The 17,962-nt window shown below is 47.2% G+C and overlaps 2 protein-coding genes across 9 annotated transcripts in view; both read right to left on the reverse strand.

Annotated features, from left to right (window-relative positions):
* Positions 1-10,743, reverse strand: part of MSRA (methionine sulfoxide reductase A) — a 504,699-nt gene extending 493,956 nt beyond the window's left edge. The window contains exon 1 of the mRNA XM_056853955.1: positions 10,739-10,743. The gene's annotated coding sequence lies outside the window, so the exon portion shown is untranslated. The remainder of the gene's footprint in view (positions 1-10,738) is intronic.
* HMBOX1 (homeobox containing 1) overlaps positions 1-17,962 on the reverse strand; it is a 101,361-nt gene that overhangs the window by 4,055 nt on the left and 79,344 nt on the right. Inside the window, exons 7-10 of one of the 8 annotated variants that reach the window (XR_008933419.1) lie at positions 12,511-12,593; positions 10,871-10,966; positions 1,368-1,456; positions 962-1,142 (exon numbers count right to left, since the gene is read on the reverse strand). Coding sequence is in view for 5 of the 8 variants with exons in the window: in XM_056853954.1 (XP_056709932.1) it covers positions 1,041-1,142; positions 1,368-1,462; positions 10,871-10,966; positions 12,511-12,593 (376 nt within the window). In the remaining 3 variants the exon portion in view is untranslated. Of the gene's footprint in view, positions 1-961; positions 1,143-1,367; positions 1,463-10,870; positions 10,967-12,510; positions 12,594-17,962 lie in introns of all 8 variants that reach the window. The other 7 variants (XR_008933418.1, XR_008933417.1, XM_056853954.1 and 4 more) reach the window with 7 other exon arrangements.

The raw sequence follows: 17,962 nt of genomic DNA on the forward strand, positions 1-17,962 counted from the left end.
TAGCAGCTAACAAGAGAGCGGTAAGAGAACAAAAACAGATAAGAGAGAAATACAGTCAACGGCTCCTTCTTCTTCATTAGCATCCCACTTCTAACCCCTCCAGCATCTTCTTGCTGTTAGTGGGAGAACCTTCCAAAAGAGCTCTTGTATGATAAATTTAATACGTAGCCCGTGTATGAGTTTGTGGGAGTGAGAGAATGCGTGACGAATACAATGCACATCCGAAGGTCACAGTAGGAATGTATGGAGGAAAGAGACTAACCCATGCAGGTGAGACCTGCAAGTCAACATGTGCCCTATATTACTTGGTTGCAGAACACCATGACAAAGGGGATGGGCGGGATTCTCTCATCAGGCATCAAGCTACCACATTTGCTAAGTGACCATCAATGCATTCATTTCTGGGAGAGGTACTAGGGAACAGAAGGCATGCATCTTTGCATGCGTTGCACTGGGGGGGGGGGGAGAACCAAACACCTGTATATCTTTGTGCTGTAAGCAGGACTGTGTGTTCCACATGTTAGACAGGATTCAAAACCGTACGCCAAGGAAACTCCAAGGTCACATTGTTCAAAATCACTGAGTTTCGTTTTCCAAATTTCAATTTGTTATTCTTCGGCAGGCAGTTCAAGTGATGGAGAAAGGGACAGTGATCCAGGCTACTGAGCCAATGAAATCAGAAGGTGTGGGCCAGCTGTTCTAAATGACAAAGCAGCTTGCTCCCCTGTCCTGTACCCCCTTGTCACTCCATAAGTTGTTCAGCACCACAGTTGCCTTCACAAATCCTCTCTGTGACTCTCGAGAATTTAAGCAAACGCTGGCCAAACGTGCTAAAGTTTCTTCCTCCTTCTGAAACTCTCAGGCCCAGACGTAATTTGTTAGTTTGTTTTAACGCACAGGGAAGGGTAGTCATTGGATACACACAGCTCTGGTTACATGGGATAAACAGACACAGGATTACTATGCATGGTGATGTGGTCTGGCAAGTTGATCATGCCCTGGCATTTTTTCAAACTTGTGCGAACAGAGTGTTAACTTGCTTGTTTTGAGCAGATCCTCCTGTCTTCTTCTAACTTCTCTGCTTCTCTGCCTCCCTCTGTACATCGTCCCTCCTCCTCCCCATTGCGTACTTGCCAAGTGTCCTGTTGTATGACAATAAATCCATGTGGGTCAATGATGGGGAGATCTGGGGCGTTCCACTTTCCCCTCCTTAAATGACCATGTAATAAGCCATGTTATTCCACATGACAGAGGAACCAAAGAGCCACCACCCTTCTAACATTCCCTCCCTCCGACAAATGAGGCCTGGGTGACTCGCGGAAGGGACGCAGCGATCCGGGGCCTCTTGACTTCCCTCAAATACTTACCTGCTCTGAATAGTCATTCCCGTCTACGTCGTCACTGTTGGAGTGGCCTCCAGGACTTTGTACATCTATCCCATGACTCTCCAGGATTGCTGCTTCTTCGAAAAAAGCAAATGGATCCCTGAATTATCTGCTGCAGGGTTACCGATATGGATGAAGATGAAAAATGGGAATCCTCACTAATGAGGCACACTGTTTCTTGTAAGAACCAGAAATAATACTCAAGGCTGTGTGTACGCCACAATAAAAAAACCCACCCCAAACTCTGCTCTTAAAAAAAAAAAAACCTACCTTTAAAAACATGAATTATGCAAATTTGCTCAATCTGCAAGAATTATAGTCATGCAAATTAAGCAAACTTGCATATCCCAATTTATTCTGGTCTCATCACATTACAGGCAGGGGCAAGAGCTTATTCAATGCAATGAAGCTGCTGCTGCTGCCGCCCCGCCCCCACTGGAAATCTTCACTTGCATCTGAGATTTCAACAGTTGATATCATTGAACTCATGGGGAGAGGGGAGCTAGACAGTCCCCCCCACAAATGAAAGCTAAACTTCTCAAGAGGCTAAATCCTGCACTAAGGGTCACATTTTGTGCTGCTGGGAAATCATGGCACATAGACAACATTTGCTACCAAATGTTGGCTAAGGCCAAAAGGCTCTTCTACAAGAGGGCGAAAACAATAATGGCAGACTTGCTTACAGTGAAAATGTTAACACAAACAGCTTAAAGAAAAATCTCCCTGAGTACGTTTGTGGCATCTTTCTGGGTATTTTACATTTGCACACGTGTGTGGTTCGTGTTGGTTCTTACAAGAAAGGTGTGCCCAGTGTGGGTCCCGTTTTCATCCTCATTTCAATATGGTGCAAGCCCCTTTTGTGTGTGTTGTTGCACTGTTAAAAAAGGAAAATTAATTTGGTTGGAGCAGCACGAATGCTGATTTTTTTTCAAAAAAATTGCAGAATCAAAACCAATTGTTAGCTGATGTCCTTTCTTCAGATGTTATGACGGTTTTTATAGCCCTTGTTAGGTTCAGGATCTTGGGGCCAGCCCAAGACATTCTGAACATAAGAGCAGCCATGCAGCTACACTCCCCAAAAGAGGTGCCCAAGAATCTCTCATAATTTTATAACCGGATGCTGAGGGGCAACTCAGATCACATGCGCAGCTGCATGGAAGCCAGGAGTTGGTCCCCTTATTCTGTGCAGTGTTCATGGGTCTCACACTCTGCTTTACTTGCACCTCAAATATTGCGATGCCAGTAACCACTTGGCTTGCTTGCACAGGTCAGACCAAATCTGCTGGAAGCTCCTTCTGTTGGCATATGTGCAGCAAACTCCAGAAGATAGTTGTATATCATGAGAAAAAGAACTTTTTTTTTTTTTGGTTGCTCCAGGATCTACCACTTATCAGCTTCACTGTGTGGCCCAGAGTTTTAGAGTTATTAGAGAAAGAGGAATGCGATCTCCTCTCTACCCAAATTATAGTATTTGTAAGCCTCCAAGCAGTCCATTTTCTAAAGGAAAATGCAACAAACGTCTTTGCCTTTTAACTCAGCCTCTTGATTGCTTGGGTTGCCATTTTCTACAGGCAAATGGATCTTCTACCTCCACGCAACCATGCCTCATCCCATCTCCTTGAAAAGCACCAGAACACATGATTCACTGGGTACATTTAAGGGACCAACTGTTAAATCTTCTTAAATGTGTCTTCCCCTTTTCCTTGCAAAAATTCTGGATTTCTGGAAAACAGACTTCCTATATATCTGGCTGAACTGCCGTGGGCTTAGCTAGGGGAAACACTGGGGGATACATAATTGGATCTTCCTAACCTTTTCTGACATCAGCCAGTAGCTGCATAGGATTGCATGCAGAGAGGCGTGGGGAGAGAAGGGGGTTTAACCCTTCTACAAAACAAAACCAAAAGTGCTAGGAAGGAAAAAAGACAGGCATGGAGCAAGTATCTGTCTTTTTTCCTTTCCAGGAGTAACAAAAGATGTGGCAAGGAAGGTGGTTTTAATGAAACCATGCAAGGGTGAAAGGATTAAACCTCCCCTCCCATCCTGAGGCACGGCCCCAATTCAAACAAAGCCTTACACAGCTGCTAGTCAACTATAAACAAACACTGGAAAGATCCATTCACAGGTCCAGTGTCACATCTAGTTAGGCTCTGAAGTAAAGTATATGGAAACAAAAAACGCCCTGCTGGTCCAACTAGTCCAGCATCCCATTTCCTACCGTGCCCCAACCCGATGCCTCTTGGAAAAGCTACAAGCTGGGCAGGGAGGCCAATGCTTTCCCTTCCTATTGACTGTAAGCAAATGGTATTGAGAGAGCTCCCTGCCTTTGAACATGAAGTTCCCCGGAACAAGAAAGCCCTTTAAATGCTCTGCGGAGCTACACAAATGCTAAGTAGTAGATATTCGATCTGCTAAAACAGTGGTTGGAGAATGTTTGGGACACAGCAGCAACGGCTAAGGTCGAATGTACCATTAAATACAGAGAAAGAAAGAATACACTCCTTGGGAAAACTTATCCTACAGAACAATTTTAACACAATGTTATTGATTTCTGCAATTAACAACATGGGCTGTTGACATACGATGCATCCTATTCCTTATTATATTTGAATGATTCAAGGATTTTTCCTCCCCTTCTCAATGCAAGGACATACTATTTTAGACACCCAAAAGGACTGTATATACGCTTATTACTGTTATTAGTTAGGAAAGCATGCCCAGAGCGCAAATTTAAGAGAGGGTGTTTTTTTAAAGATTTATTTTGCTTCAGTAGTGTGCTAGGTGCTGCAGTATTTAGTACAATTTGGGGTCAATGGCGTGAGCCATGCCATAAAGAGAAACAGAAGTGTGAGAGAAGAATTCAACAGGGAGACCCAGGTGGAGGGGCTGGAGTCAAGGTACTCTTCACAGTATGCTAATATCTAAGGACAAGTTCAGGTCAGCAAATCGTGAAGTTGTACTGGCATCTCAGCCAAACGCATTTGGCGCAAATAATGTCAGGAAGCGTCTCCTAAAAATACTTTTGGATGCAAGAAAGTATTTTCCCTGACAGCCACAGTGATTATATTCTTTTACAGTTTTCTATCTTCAGGCTAGCCTGATCTCATCAGATCTCGGAAGCTAAGCAGGGTCAGCCCTGGTTAGTACTTGGATAGGAGACTGCCAAGGAACGGAGCCTTGGCTTACCTGTGAGGGCTCCTTCTTCTCTGAGTGAAGAGGACATCTTATGAGCGGGTGTTTCCGTTTCCATTCTCAGGGATAGGCAGGTTCTTGACTTTTTTCAACTTCCTGTCCCTCACCAGAAACCCCTCCCAGTTCGAGGACTTCCAAAGTAAAGTTAACAGGACAGAAAAACATATAACAAACAACGTGTATCATGCAATACAAGGAAAATAAGTGAACAAAGCGCTAAACTTAACGCCAACATTAAATTGGTTAATTATTGCATAACCGGTATTCACATTAAACATGTTAAGACTTAGGATAGAACATCAGGGATTAGAAAATGGCTGCAGAGGCGAGTATTTCCATCAACTTGATTGTCTTGGTGCTTGACCGGCGGACTGTCTTCGCCCTGGGAGGGCAAGATGTCCTCTTCACTCAGAGAAGAAGGAGCCCTCACAGGTAAGCCAAGGCTCCGTTCTCTTCTCTGAGGCTCAGAGGACATCTTATGAGCGGGATGTTCAATAGCTGTCACTCCTGGGTGGGGTCAAGCATCATTCGCCACCTGCTGCAGAACTCTTCTCCCGAAGGATGCATCCGTGGACGTGTAAGTGTCGATCCTGTAATGACGTACGAAGGTTGATGGACTCGTCCAAGTGGCAGCTTTACATATCTCCTCCACGGAAGCTTGCGAGTCGAATGCTGCTGACGTGGCCGCACTACGCGTCGAGTGTGCAGTTATCCCCTGCGAGCAGGGAACGTGTGCATGTTGATAAGACAGTTGTATACATTGTTTGATACATCTGCTTATTGAAGTAGTTGACATCTTGCAACCCTTGTTTGGAGGAGAAATAGAAATGAAAAGCGAATCCGATCGCCTGAATGCCTTTGTACGTTTTAAATAAACTCGAAGTGCTCTTCGCACATCCAGGGTATGCCAGTCTTTTTCTTTGGGGTGACTTGGTTTTGAGCAGAAGGAAGGCAACACCAATTCCTGTTGTTTGTGATAGCTAGCGTTCACCTTTGGTATAAAGGTTGGGTCTGGCCGAAGAACAACTTTGTCTGCATGGAAAATACAGAGGCTATCTCTAGATGACAGTGCTCTTAATTCTGATAATCTTCTGGCTGATGTGATTGCCACCAGGAACACAACCTTCATGCGTAGAAAGGATAGTGGCACCTCCTTTAATGGCTCAAATGGAGGTTTAGTTAGTGCTTTTAGTACCACATTCAGACGCCACGTCGAAAACCTATGCGAGGTTGGAGGAGACAGGTAAGTAACTCCCTTCAAGAATGTGACTACATGCGGATGTCAGCAAGTGACGTATCCATCAAGATGGGTAATGACTGTTGCAATAGCTGCTATCTGCGTGCGCAGAGTAGAAGCCTTTAGGTGTAGGTCTGCGCCGTCCTGCAAGAAGTTGAGTAGATCAGGAGTGGAAATACTTAGAGGGTCCAGATGCTTCCTACAACACCAGCGAACAAAGGCCTTCCACGTAAAATTGTACATACGCTTAGTTGATAATTTTCTGGCCTCCAACATTGTGGATACCACATCAGTGGAGTATCCCAAGTTCAGCATCCGCTGCCTCTCAAGTCCCAAGCAGTCAGTTTTAACCACGCTGGGACCGGATGCAGAATGGGCCCTTGGTGAAGGAGATCCTCTGTCACCGGTAATTCCCACGGTGGTTGAGTGGACAGTTCTCTCAGTGCAGGAAACCAGGGACGTCTGGGCCAGTGCGGAGCCAATACAACATGAGCCCTTTCCTTCCTGATTTTCCTGAGGACCCTGGGCAGGATCGGCAGAGGTGGGAAGGCGTAAAGCTTCTCCTTCGGCCAGGGTGTTTCCAGGGCATCCACCCCTTCTGCTTCGTGGTCTTCGAACCTCGAGAAGAACCTTCTCAGCTGTCGATTTTTTGACGTGGCAAATAGGTCCACTGTTGGTTTGCCGAACCTCATGTGGATGAGAAGAAAGACATCCCTGTTTAGCGACCACTCTCCTTCGTCCACTTGCTGTCTGCTCAGCCAATCTGCCTGCGAGTTTTGAACGCTCTGAATGTGTTCTGCTTTTATGGACACGAGGTGAACTTCGGCCCAGTTGAGGATGCGTAAGGACTCCGCGTGGAGGGAGGAGGAACGAGACCCTCCTTGTCTGTTCAGGTGAGCCTTGGCGGAGATGTTGTCTGTTCTCACCAAAATATGCTGTCCCTCGACTAGTGGTTGGAATTTGAGGAGGGCTTTGTGGATTGCCCTCAGTTCCAACCTGTTGATGTGCATGTGGGTCTCTGTTTGAGTCCACCGACCCTGGGCAATATGATGTTGTAGGGTAGCCCCCCAACCCAGAAGACTCGCGTCGGTGAATAACTGGGCTGATGATTCCCTGATGTAAGGGAGGCCTTGAGACAGGTTGGACTCCTTGGTCCACCACGACAGGCTGTCCTTAACTGGAGCCGTGAGCGCGAGACGTGGGTTCTTCTTCTGTATAATTTGGATCTGAAAAGGTTTCAAAAACCATTGAAAAGCTCTCATATGAAGTCGAGTCCATGGGACCAGGTCTATGCAAGCCACCATGAGACCTTGGAGTCTGACTAGGGTCTAAAGTCCCGTCGACTTGGAGGATCTGGTGGTCTTGGCCAGGGTCCGTAATGTGTTGATTTTGTCCTTGGGAAGGAACATCTTGTTTTGCCTCGTGTCTATGATTGCACCCAGGTGAAGGATCGATTGGGTAGGTGAGGTGAGGCTCTTGTCCATGTTCACAACGAAACCGTGTTGGGTCAGGGTTTGAATGACCGTCTGAGTATGGTCTCTCGCTAACGACTCCGAAGGGGCACTCACCAAGATGTCGTCCAGATAGGGGAAGATGTGAATCCCCTGCTCCCTCAGGATCGCGACGAGGTTGACCAGGACTTTGGAGAAGACCCTCGGAGCTGACGTCAGACCGAAGGGAAGTGCCCTGAACTGCAGATGAAACTGTCCATGGGTGAATCGAAGGTACTTGCGGTGAGATGGATGAATCAGGATGTGCAGGTACGCTTCTTTTAAATCTATTGATGTTAGGAAGGCTTGAGGGCGAAGGGCTTCCACTATGGATCTGAGAGTCTCCATTCTGAAGTGTTTCTTGTAAACAAATCGATTGAGGAATTTCAGATCCAGGATGGCTCTCCAGTCTCCATTTCGTTTTGGAACTGTGAAAAAGAAGGAGTAGACCCCGGTGCATTTTTCTGAGTCTGGAACTTGTTCTATGGCCCATATGTCCAATAGGTGTTGAACTGCCGCTTGAGTCCATAGGGCTTTCTCTTGATTGCGGGAGACTGGAGAGACCAGGTAACGATTTGGGGGGAAGGTGTGAAATTCTATTTGATACCCTTGACTTATGAGCTGACGTGTCCAGTTGTCTGTGGTGGAGGAGGTCCATGCTGTCGCCCCCCCACTGGAAGAAGGTCGCAGTCATTGCTTTCCTTGCTTGTCTCCAAATCTTGATGGCTTGTCAGGTCCTTGCCCACTGAATGAAGCCCCTCTTCCGAATCTAGATCCCTTTCTGAAAGATCCCCTTCCAGAATTCCAGGTAGATCTTCTGCCATCTGATCTAGGTCGTGCCATGGAGTGAGATGTTCTAAAGGGTCGAAAGGAATGTGAGAAGGTTGGCTTCCCATCCTTTTTGATGTACTTCGGCAGGGCCTTCTTTTTGTCCTTGGTTTCCACAAGGATGTCATCAAGTTTGGGACCAAACAGTTTGCCTCCTTCAAAGAATGGCTTTGGATCCAGTGTCAGCCGACCATGACCTGATCCAAGCTGCCCTCCGTACTGCAGAGGAAGCCGCCAAGGATCTAGCCGTGAAGGACAAGGAATCCAGAGTAGCATCTGCCATGAAGTTAGAGGCCTTTAAAAGACGTTTTAAACCGACCAAGATTCTCTTGTTATCTGGAGGAAGCAATTCAATGATCTTCCTGATCCACATGATGCTGGCTCTAGCTACCAATGCAGATGTAGCCGATGCTTGGATGGACAAGGCTGCGGCTTCATGTGCCTTCTCTGGAGGTCTGTAATAAGGGCTTCCACCAAGGGGACCTGCAGGAGGGTCATGGCTCTGGGTTACAATGCATATAACTTTTTAATGGAGGCTGGCACCTGCTTGGTAGACATAGGTTTTTGCAACTCTGACCTGAGGAGGTCTTCGAAGTATTCAGGAAAGGGAACTGAATATGACTTAGTTTGCAGCCGAGTAAAAAACTCCTTTGATCCCCTGAACTTAGCCTTGGCCTTAATAGCCTCAGTGTCTTCATCTTCATGGAGATCAAGGGCTGACAACTTTGCACAGAAAAAGCTGATAGTCTTCCCCAGCAAACAACCGCGGGTGAGGTTCCTGTGTTGTCTCCCCCCCCTCCTTCTCCTCTCCAGAGGAGAATTCCCCTTCCTCTCTTTCTTCCTCTTCCCCGGAGGAGAAATGTTGATCAGTGACCTTTTCCAGGTGGGGTCGTCGAGACCTACCAGCCGCCCTAGATTGAGAGGCAAACCTGGGTCCCTGGACTGGTGGCTCTAGGTGAACAGAACTTCTGGAGGGGGAGGAGGCTCTAGAACTGGAGGGGCCCCTGGAAGATATTTCCCCCAGAAGAGCGAATTCCTCTCTTAATGCCCTGCGCATTAGTTCTAACATCCCCCGCTCGCTTGCCCCCCCCCCGCCGACAAATTGGAAAGAGGAGGGTGAACTGTACCCAGTCCGACGTCCGTAGTAGAGCTGCCTGAGGAGCCGACATTATGGGGTGGTTGATCTCCTTCACCCTTGTCACCCACCGGGGACGAACGGGGAGGATCGGCGGCCATCTTGTTTGCGCGCGATTGCTTCGCGCCATTCTCATCGGCCTCGGAGCGCTTTCTTTTGGGCCGAGCCGCCACAGAAACCGCCGTTGCCGCGGTCCCCCGCCGCGTTTTTCCATCGTTCGCCCCCGCCTGTTTGTTTCGGCGGGAAGACAAGAGCTCCGTGGAAACCGCCTCGTCTCCCGAAAGGAGCTCCTCTCCGGAGAACTCCTCGCTTGCCGCCATTTTCCAGGTGAGGGAAGAAATGGAAAGGCACGGGACGAAGGGCAGACTAGGCGGCGACAATGGGGAACAGATGGGACCAAAAACTACCAAGATGGAAGGAGGAAGGTGGGTGGAGGGGGGAGAAGGGCTGCAGAAGAAAGTTTAGTAGAAAGAAAGGGTCTTTTAAATCTAAAATAGCTGCGGAGCGCACTGCGAAGCTGCTCTTCTCTCTGAGGCAGGAATAGAACTGGGAGGGGTTTCCGGTGAGGGACAGGAAGTTGAAAAAAGTCAAGAACCTGCCTATCCCTGAGAATGGAAACGGAAACACCCGCCCATAAGATGTCCTCTGAGCCTCAGAGAAGAGAAGTCCAGGTTGCTATGCAGAGGCAGGCAATGGCAAACCACCTCTGAATGTCTCTTGAAAACCCTATGGGGTTGCCATAAGTTGACTGCGACTTGATGCCCCCCCCCCCAAAAAAGTCAGAGAACCCTTCCCACTGAAACCTGTTTGCTGCGAAGTCCCTGTATGTTGTAGAAGGATGAGGGATAAGTCCTAGGACACACCGTCAGCTCACATGCTACACTGGACAGTCCTACTGAATCTCGCTGCTGTCTGTGTGAACACTTGCATGTTGCAAGTGTTTCTGGTTTGAAAGAACGTCTGTCTTTCAAAGAACTTACATCTGCCATTACCCATCTTTTTAATGAGAAGCCCCAGATAAGGTTCCAGGAACTTCCAGAAGTAACCCAGGGGTTTCCAGAACACGGTTCAAAACCCACATTCAGAAATTCAGCTTTTTGGTGTGACATCTGAACACTAACCTTCCTGTATGTGCACTTTCAGCATGTTCTAGGAAATATGGAGAACACATGAACAGATGAAGCTGCCTTGTACTGAATCAGACCCTTGGTCCATCAAAGTCAGTATTGTTTACTCTGACCAGTAGCGGCTCTCCAGGGTCTCAGGCAGGGGTCTTTCAAATCACCTACTCTGCCTAGTCCTTTTAACTGGAGATGCCGGGGATTGAACCTGGGACCTTCCGCATGCCAAGCAGATGTTCTACAAACTGAGCCACAGAGGAAGGCGCAACAACTGTTTCCACCAAGCCTTCTAGGCCCCCATTTAAAGCACCATCAAGACCCTGAATTGTATTTATTTACTTCAATTATACCCCGCCCTTCCCTTCAATGAGGACCCAAAGTGGCTGCATCTTTCTCCTCTTCATCCATTTACAAATATTCCCGTTAATGCAACTCCAGCCCATTCTGCCTGAGCAGCTCTTCAAGGTTGTCTGATACATTACCAATATTGGCTCGCCTCTTGATTTCCTTCCTTCTGTTAGCAAACCAGTTGTACACTTTGAGGGAGGTCACCCGTTCCAAATCGGACAGCTTCTTCCCTGGAGGAAGTTAAAAAACCCCACCTTGCATCAATGAACATTTTGCTCTGTTACATGATGGTGAAATGTGGGGCTCTTCCATCTCACGTGTCCTGGAATATACACACCTAGTATTCTTTGTACACATACAAAAATTGGGACTATGTAGTGAAATGGTTAAGCTGTCAAACCTAAACTGAGCCAGGAATCTCATTGGGTGACCTTGGGCTGGTCTCGCTCGCTCTCGGTTGGGAGGATAAAATGGTGAGAGAAACAGAGGGTTGGATCCACACTAAACTGCAGTTTCCACCGATTCCCCCTTCCCACTGCAGACGCTCCTCCTGTTATTCAACCGGGAGCAGCGTTTTGTGGAGATCAATAGGCTGTAGTGGGAGAGGGGAGGCAGGAAAGTTCCATTCTTTCATTGAAAATTTTAGTCCTGATCCAAACCATGTGTTCTGCTCTGAGTTCCATGAAAGGGGATTGGGAAAAACTATGGCAGATACAGACACAGGTAATAAAAACTAGATAAACTAGGAGCCTGCAAGTAATTGCCAAGGTGGGTAGGATAACAATTTATAACTCTCATCCCCCCCCTCCTGGATTGTGTAAATGCTGAGGGACTTGCACAGGGTGATGTCCCCGTGCCCAACAAATACGCACACGCATCCTTTGTGGTTTGACTGACAGTGAGGTGCCTTCTTGGGACAAACCCATTTTCAGGATGTTTCCCCCTTTCGGGTTACTTTACCAAATCATGTTTTTCTGCATACCTGAGGAGGCCATCAAGTATGCAGAGGCCCCTACCTGGCCCCGTGGTACAGATTTTGTCATCCGCACAGGAGCTAGCCTGGTAAACAGAGGGATATGTCCTGTATGTGCACCAGATCCTAACACTTCATTACAGCTGTTGTGACCAAGAAACAGACCCAAGGGTGGAGCCATGCAGATGAAGGGGTGTGGCTTAATTCTCAGTGCATGCTGAAAACTTGGATGCTTTGCAATGAAAACCCGAGAGCATCGCTTTTTTAGGATCTTGTGTTCAGCAGAGATTTTGCTTTAATAACAAAAATGAAGAATATAGGAACACATGAAGGACACTTGCTCGTGTCAGGCCGTTCCTCTAGCCAAATACTCTAACCGGCAGTGGTGCATGAAGGACTCGGGCAATCCTACCCAACTCCGGCTGCCTGAATTTTTTTTTCAAATGAGAGATGGAAGGGATTGAACATGAGACTTTTGGCACACAAAGCATGGGCTCTACCACAGAGCTAGAGCTCCTGTACATAGGAGTATATGAACTGTAAACACTCAGAACATCTGGGGCCTTTTTTACAAATCAAACTAGCCTTGCTGCTTCCTCTTAAAGATATTTTGCTTTTATTCTTGTCACAGGTCAGGGTCAATCTCTTGCTCCTGTACTCCTCCCCCAACAAACAAAAAAAACCGGGACCCTGCGGAAGGAAAATGTAGCCGTCAGCCAGATGAGTGCAAGAGATCGCTAAACGTATGGGACAAACCCATTTGCAAGCCCTTCTGAAAAGGCTTCCAGCCTGCTTCTGTACCTGGCTTTTGAATCACTGCATTACAGGCATTTGCAATTTCTTCCCTCTTGGCTTCATCAGGATATTGATTCTCGTTGAAGTAGCTGCAGAAAAACAAAACAAAGTTATTTTCAAACCCCACCCCACCCCACAAACCAAAACAAAACCTCATGGGAAATTCTGAAGGACAAATGCATCACCTTGGAATGTATGATGCAGCGTTCTCTCTTTGGCCAGAAGAGAGGGATATCTGTGTTCTACTGAGACCTAGAGAAGACACAGTTGCCCATTTTTCTAACCAGGGTTTGAAAAGGTAGACTCATGGGTGAGCTTGTTTGCTTCTATCCCCCCCCCCCAGATAACCCCCCACTCTCCATCCCCTTCAGCTCCAGAGCTAACAATGCTGAAGATGACAGCTTCACCAAAGGTAAACCTTAATCGCTGGGAGCCCAAACGGTTGTTAGCCTGGATGGCAGACCTGCTATTAACCATGTCACAAAATGTGGAATGGCGTTAAACTACAGCTAGCAAAGACACTGGCGCAAACATAACGTTAACCAGGGTGAGCTCTGGGGGTCCCCCATGCCAGAAGGGAGGAGGGGAAGGGCAGGCAAACCCACAGACCACTTCGATCAAAAGTAGGCAAGAGCCGACCAACACCATAAGAATAGGCTGATGGGGTTCTTAGAGTGGTTCCTCAGTGGAACAGGCTTCCTCGGGAGGTGGTAAGCTCTCCTTCCCTGGAGGTTTTTAAGCAGAGGCTAGAAGGCCATCTGTCAGCAATGCTGATTCTATGACCTCAGGGAGATCATGAGAGGGAGGGCATCTTGGCCATCTCTGGGCATGGAGTAGGGGTCACTGGGGGTGTGGGGGGGAGTGAGTTGTGAATTTCCAGCATTGTGCAGGGGGTTGGATTAGATGACCCTGGTGGACCCTTCCAACTCTATGATTCTAAGAAAAGATGGATCTTGAGTTTCCGATCATGTCTGATGCAGCACTACAAACGCAAACTCTTCGAGGCAGTGAGATGGGCCAACTCCTTCGCTATCTATCGATAGGAGCACTCCATGCTCCTCACATTTTGCCTCACTTTGCTTCCCGCCTCCCTTGCCTTTCTACAAGCACGGCTTGCACTCACTGGACAGAAGGGATTTCAGTCTGTGGGGTGGACTTTCCAGCCTCCCACCTCCAGCAGCCCAAAATATCCCCCCCCCCCCAGGAACAGCCTGAAGGGGAGGCAGGGTCAGCAGCAGTGAATGTGAGGGGAACCAGCAAAAATTGACCTTCATCCATCCATAAAACTCTCCATGGGATCCAAATCTATGTATCCTCTCTTGCCCCTTGGCTCCAAGTGAGGTTTTCTATTTCTCTTGCTCACCTGTTCCTGTTTCACGCCTCCTCTGCACTTTCCTGCTACTTCCTCCACCCATTTTTCCCTCAGGTGCTTACTTCTTGTCTCACAGCTAACTGTCTCCTTCTCTTCAGCCATTTGACAGCTTCATGGTTCGCTTCCCCTTCTTCCTGCTTGGCACCATCACCTCTATCCAGCCAAAACTGCCACAGCCCCCACACTATGTGCAGATTTTTGCAGCCAAGCTGACCTTTCGCATCCCTCACTGAAAATGTACTGTTTGACAACATTCCACTGCAACAATACTACCCCACATTCCAGCCATGCCAGGAACGGCAGGGAAGGAACGGGGCTCACCAGCCACAGGCAGATCACATCGTTCCTATAAAGGCGGAAGTCATCCTCACTCCCCAACACCATTTCAATGACTGATGTGCTCAGAATGATTTGAAAAAGCACAAAGGAAGGAAATGAAGAACAAAAGTGAATCATTGCGGAGGCCCTGGGATAAACCTCCAGCAGACGCAATCGTGCCTTCTAGACAAAAGGCAGCCATCAGCACAGAAATGGCTGATCGGGGAGGGAATCAAATGATCTCTTTTGTGCAGAGTGACAGTAAAGGATTAAAATGAAAAGTGGCCGGCGGGTGGGGGAGAGAATGTGCGGGAATGGTAAAAAGATTGAAATATCCTTGAAGAGGTTTCATTGCAATGATGCTGCCGGGGCCTAGAAATATTGCCGACTCTGAAAAATCTGCACCATCAGGGATAATGTGAGTGGAGCGGCAAGAAAATGCGTCTTGGGTTATGGCCGTAGAGCGATAATCTTCTGTCCCTGGACAAAAAAGTTGCTGCTATATAAAGCTTAATTTATCTCAGATAAAGTGAGTTGTGCCCCATGCCAAGGTAGGTGCATAGTCAATTTTGCATGCGCCAAATCCCATGTACAATCCCCACAATTTAATTTTTAATCTCTTTTTTTGTTTGTTAAACCAGGCATGTTTCTAATCCATACAGAGGCATTCTTGATCGCAGGCAACCAGTAGCTCCACTGACCCTTTTCAGCAAATGCCATTTCTCAGTCTTTCAAGTCTTATTCTACCTCTGTCTCCCACTGCTATCCCCCCCGCCCGCATCTTCTCCATTGCTATTCACTCTTCTAACTCTGTGCTGTCTAATATAGGCTGCAATCCCAATAACCCTTTCTGGGAAGTAAGCCCATTGAATTTAATGGAACACTTCTGAGTAGACTTCTGGATAGGGACCTTCCGGTTTGTACTGTAGAGCAGTGCTGGCAAACCCATAAAGTTGGCTCACTGGAACCAAGGCAAAAAGAAGCATTTGGTACGATGTCCCTTACTGCTGTGATATTCCTCACATATTATTTTGTGTGTGGGAGTATACTTTTCAGAAGGAGCATTATTTCCATTAAGTTAAGCCAGGACATCCTGTTGTTTCCAAAGAGGAAGTCAGGTCTCTCTGTAGGGCAGTGAGAGAACCTGGAAGGGGGGGGTAGCGAGTTGACCATCTTATAATGTCGACGTGGCAAAAATCCCTTATGAACCGAGCTTGAAACACCAAACACCATTGCCTACCATCTCCTTAGGTCAAGAGGAAGTCCCATGTTCAAACTCCAGCAAGCCCTTAGTCATGGCAGATGAAGGATTGGGAAGGTCTGGGTTCAAATCCCTCCTCTGCCATGAAACTCACTGGCAGTGCAATCCTAAACAGAGTTACACCCTTCTAAATCAACCACAGTCAACAGGCTTAGAACAATGTAACTCTGCTTTGGATTGCACCGTACGTGATGTTAGGCCAGCTCTCTCAGCCTAACCTACATCACAAGGTTGTTGTGAGAATGAAATGGAGTTTAACCAAACTGACACAACTCCCAAGGATACTGCCTTGCAAATCCAAGCAGTTGCAAACTAGTGGAGAACCAGCTAACCGACTGGTCATCCGATAGCGGATGGAGGGTGTAAGAAAATGATTTTTAAACTGCATTCTGCACACTAGCCAAGATGCAAGTTCAAGTTTTAAAGCCGGTTGCTTTCAAACCAGAAAAGTAATAGAATGCTGTAATTAATGCTAGGCAGATAATGGCTGTTCTCTCTCAAGATCTAGAGCATGTAACTAATTACCCACCGTAATCCATTGAGATTATCTTGTTTGATAAAGATGATGGTGACTCCCAGAGGAGAAACCAAACATTCTATAAATGCCTGTCCAATCAAACTCTCCAGCATTTATAACCCCGCAAATCATCATACTTTTTCTGTAGTAACCACAGAAAAAGAATGTGAAATCAAATCTCACTGTAGCACCCTTAGGGTAAACCTCCGTTCTCTCTGCCTCAGTCTTGCCAGCAACAATATGGGAATGAAAAAAAAAATACTGACCTAATGGTTGTAAGGTTATGATTTTTCAAACTGAGCTTTGGGGAACCCTGGACTTGCTAGAAAGTTCTTCAGGGGCTTCTCAAAGAAAAGACTGGTAATGGCAGACTAGCTTGCTTAAAAAGGAAGATTGCCCACCACGACTGAACATCACCCAAAATGTACGGCTGCAGAAGAGCATGAGGGGTGATTTTAGGGGACATTCGTGTGGGATGATAACAAGGCCCAATAGGCCAGGAACATAGCAGGTCACCTACAACCTTTCTCCCCATCCTCTGGCAAGATGAAGAGTTGCCACAGCAGACCTGCAACCCTTATTACCTCCCTTGATGTTGTGTTTGCATGTTTATATGTCTTTATTGAATTGTATAAATATTTTAATATTTTACATGTTTTAACGTTTGGATGGCTGCTGCCTTGGAAACCATATCTGGGTGGCAAGGCGGCATAGAAATGCTTTAAATAAATTAAAAAAAATAATGAAGGGGGTTCCTCAGCAGCTAAATCAAGACGGAAGGGGGGGTTTCCCTCAAGATGGGGGGGAAATCACTGAGATCAGATTATCGGATGATTAGCGTGTGAAGCACTGCAAACGCCCAACAGGAGTGCTGGTAATTCTAGATGTTATTACTTCCTATTTTTTTGGGGTCTTTTGTTACTCACTCCAAGCCTTTGGCATCAGACAGGCTATCGACGGGAGCAAATGGATCGGCTTCCGAGACTAAAACTCAGTTTATGGCTGAAGCAGCACCTATAGCAGCCTGAGCTCTACTCCTGAGCTGTCGCCCCACTTGGTGGTGGTGGTGGGGAGTTAGCCTGTTCTGCAAAGCAGAGGCGAGGTGGCAGGGCAGGGGATGTCCCCGCAGGTCAAGGGGGAGGATGCCACAGCTGTCAGTAGGGCAAAGGAGCTCACACTGCAGTGATCTGGACCACACCCAGTCTGCAGTTTAAATATAGACACTGAGTTGCGGGAGCTGCTGCTGCTGCTTCTCTTTAACCTTCAGATCGTAAATATTCCAAAAGAAATTTTAAGAAGCAGGGAGGGGGAAGGAGGAGAGGAGAGCTACTGAAGCTATTATCCAAAACCAAAAACCTTCCCAACCAACAAAGTGTACTGGGAAAAATTCCAAAAAAAGAAAGAAAAAAAGAGCAGACGAAGGAGGATTAAATTATAAATGGCTACAGATTCTGAAACCTACAGTACTCATCCAGCAAGCTGAATAAATGGGTCCTAGGAGTGACCCAATACTGAGGAGAGACCCCAGCTGAGAAGTTTGGAGTTGTTGTTTATTTGCCATCAAGTCACAGCTCATTTACGGTGACCAGGTGGGGTTTTCAAAGCAAGAGACGTTCAGAGGTGGTTTGCAATTGCCTGCCTCCACGTCATGACCCTCATATTCCTTGGAGGGCTCCCATCCAAATACTAGCCAAGGCTGCCCAGCTTAGCTTCTGAGATCTGATGAGATGAGGCTAGCCTGGGGCTTCTCAGGTCAAGGTAAGAACATAAGAAAAGCCATGCTGGATCAGACCAAGGCCCATCAACTCCAGCAGTCTGTTCACACAGTGGCCAACAAGGTGCCTCTAGGAAGCTCACAAACAAGACAATTGCAGCAGCATCCTGCCTGGAGAGAAGTTACAAGACAGCTACTGTGTTGGGTGCTGCAGATCTGTCCTACTAACATGGACACTTCCCCCCAGTGCAAGGAGCCTTACCCTTGACTTTGGGA

Source organism: Euleptes europaea, chromosome 7, assembly GCF_029931775.1.
Source record: "Euleptes europaea isolate rEulEur1 chromosome 7, rEulEur1.hap1, whole genome shotgun sequence".
NCBI lineage: Eukaryota > Metazoa > Chordata > Lepidosauria > Squamata > Sphaerodactylidae > Euleptes > Euleptes europaea.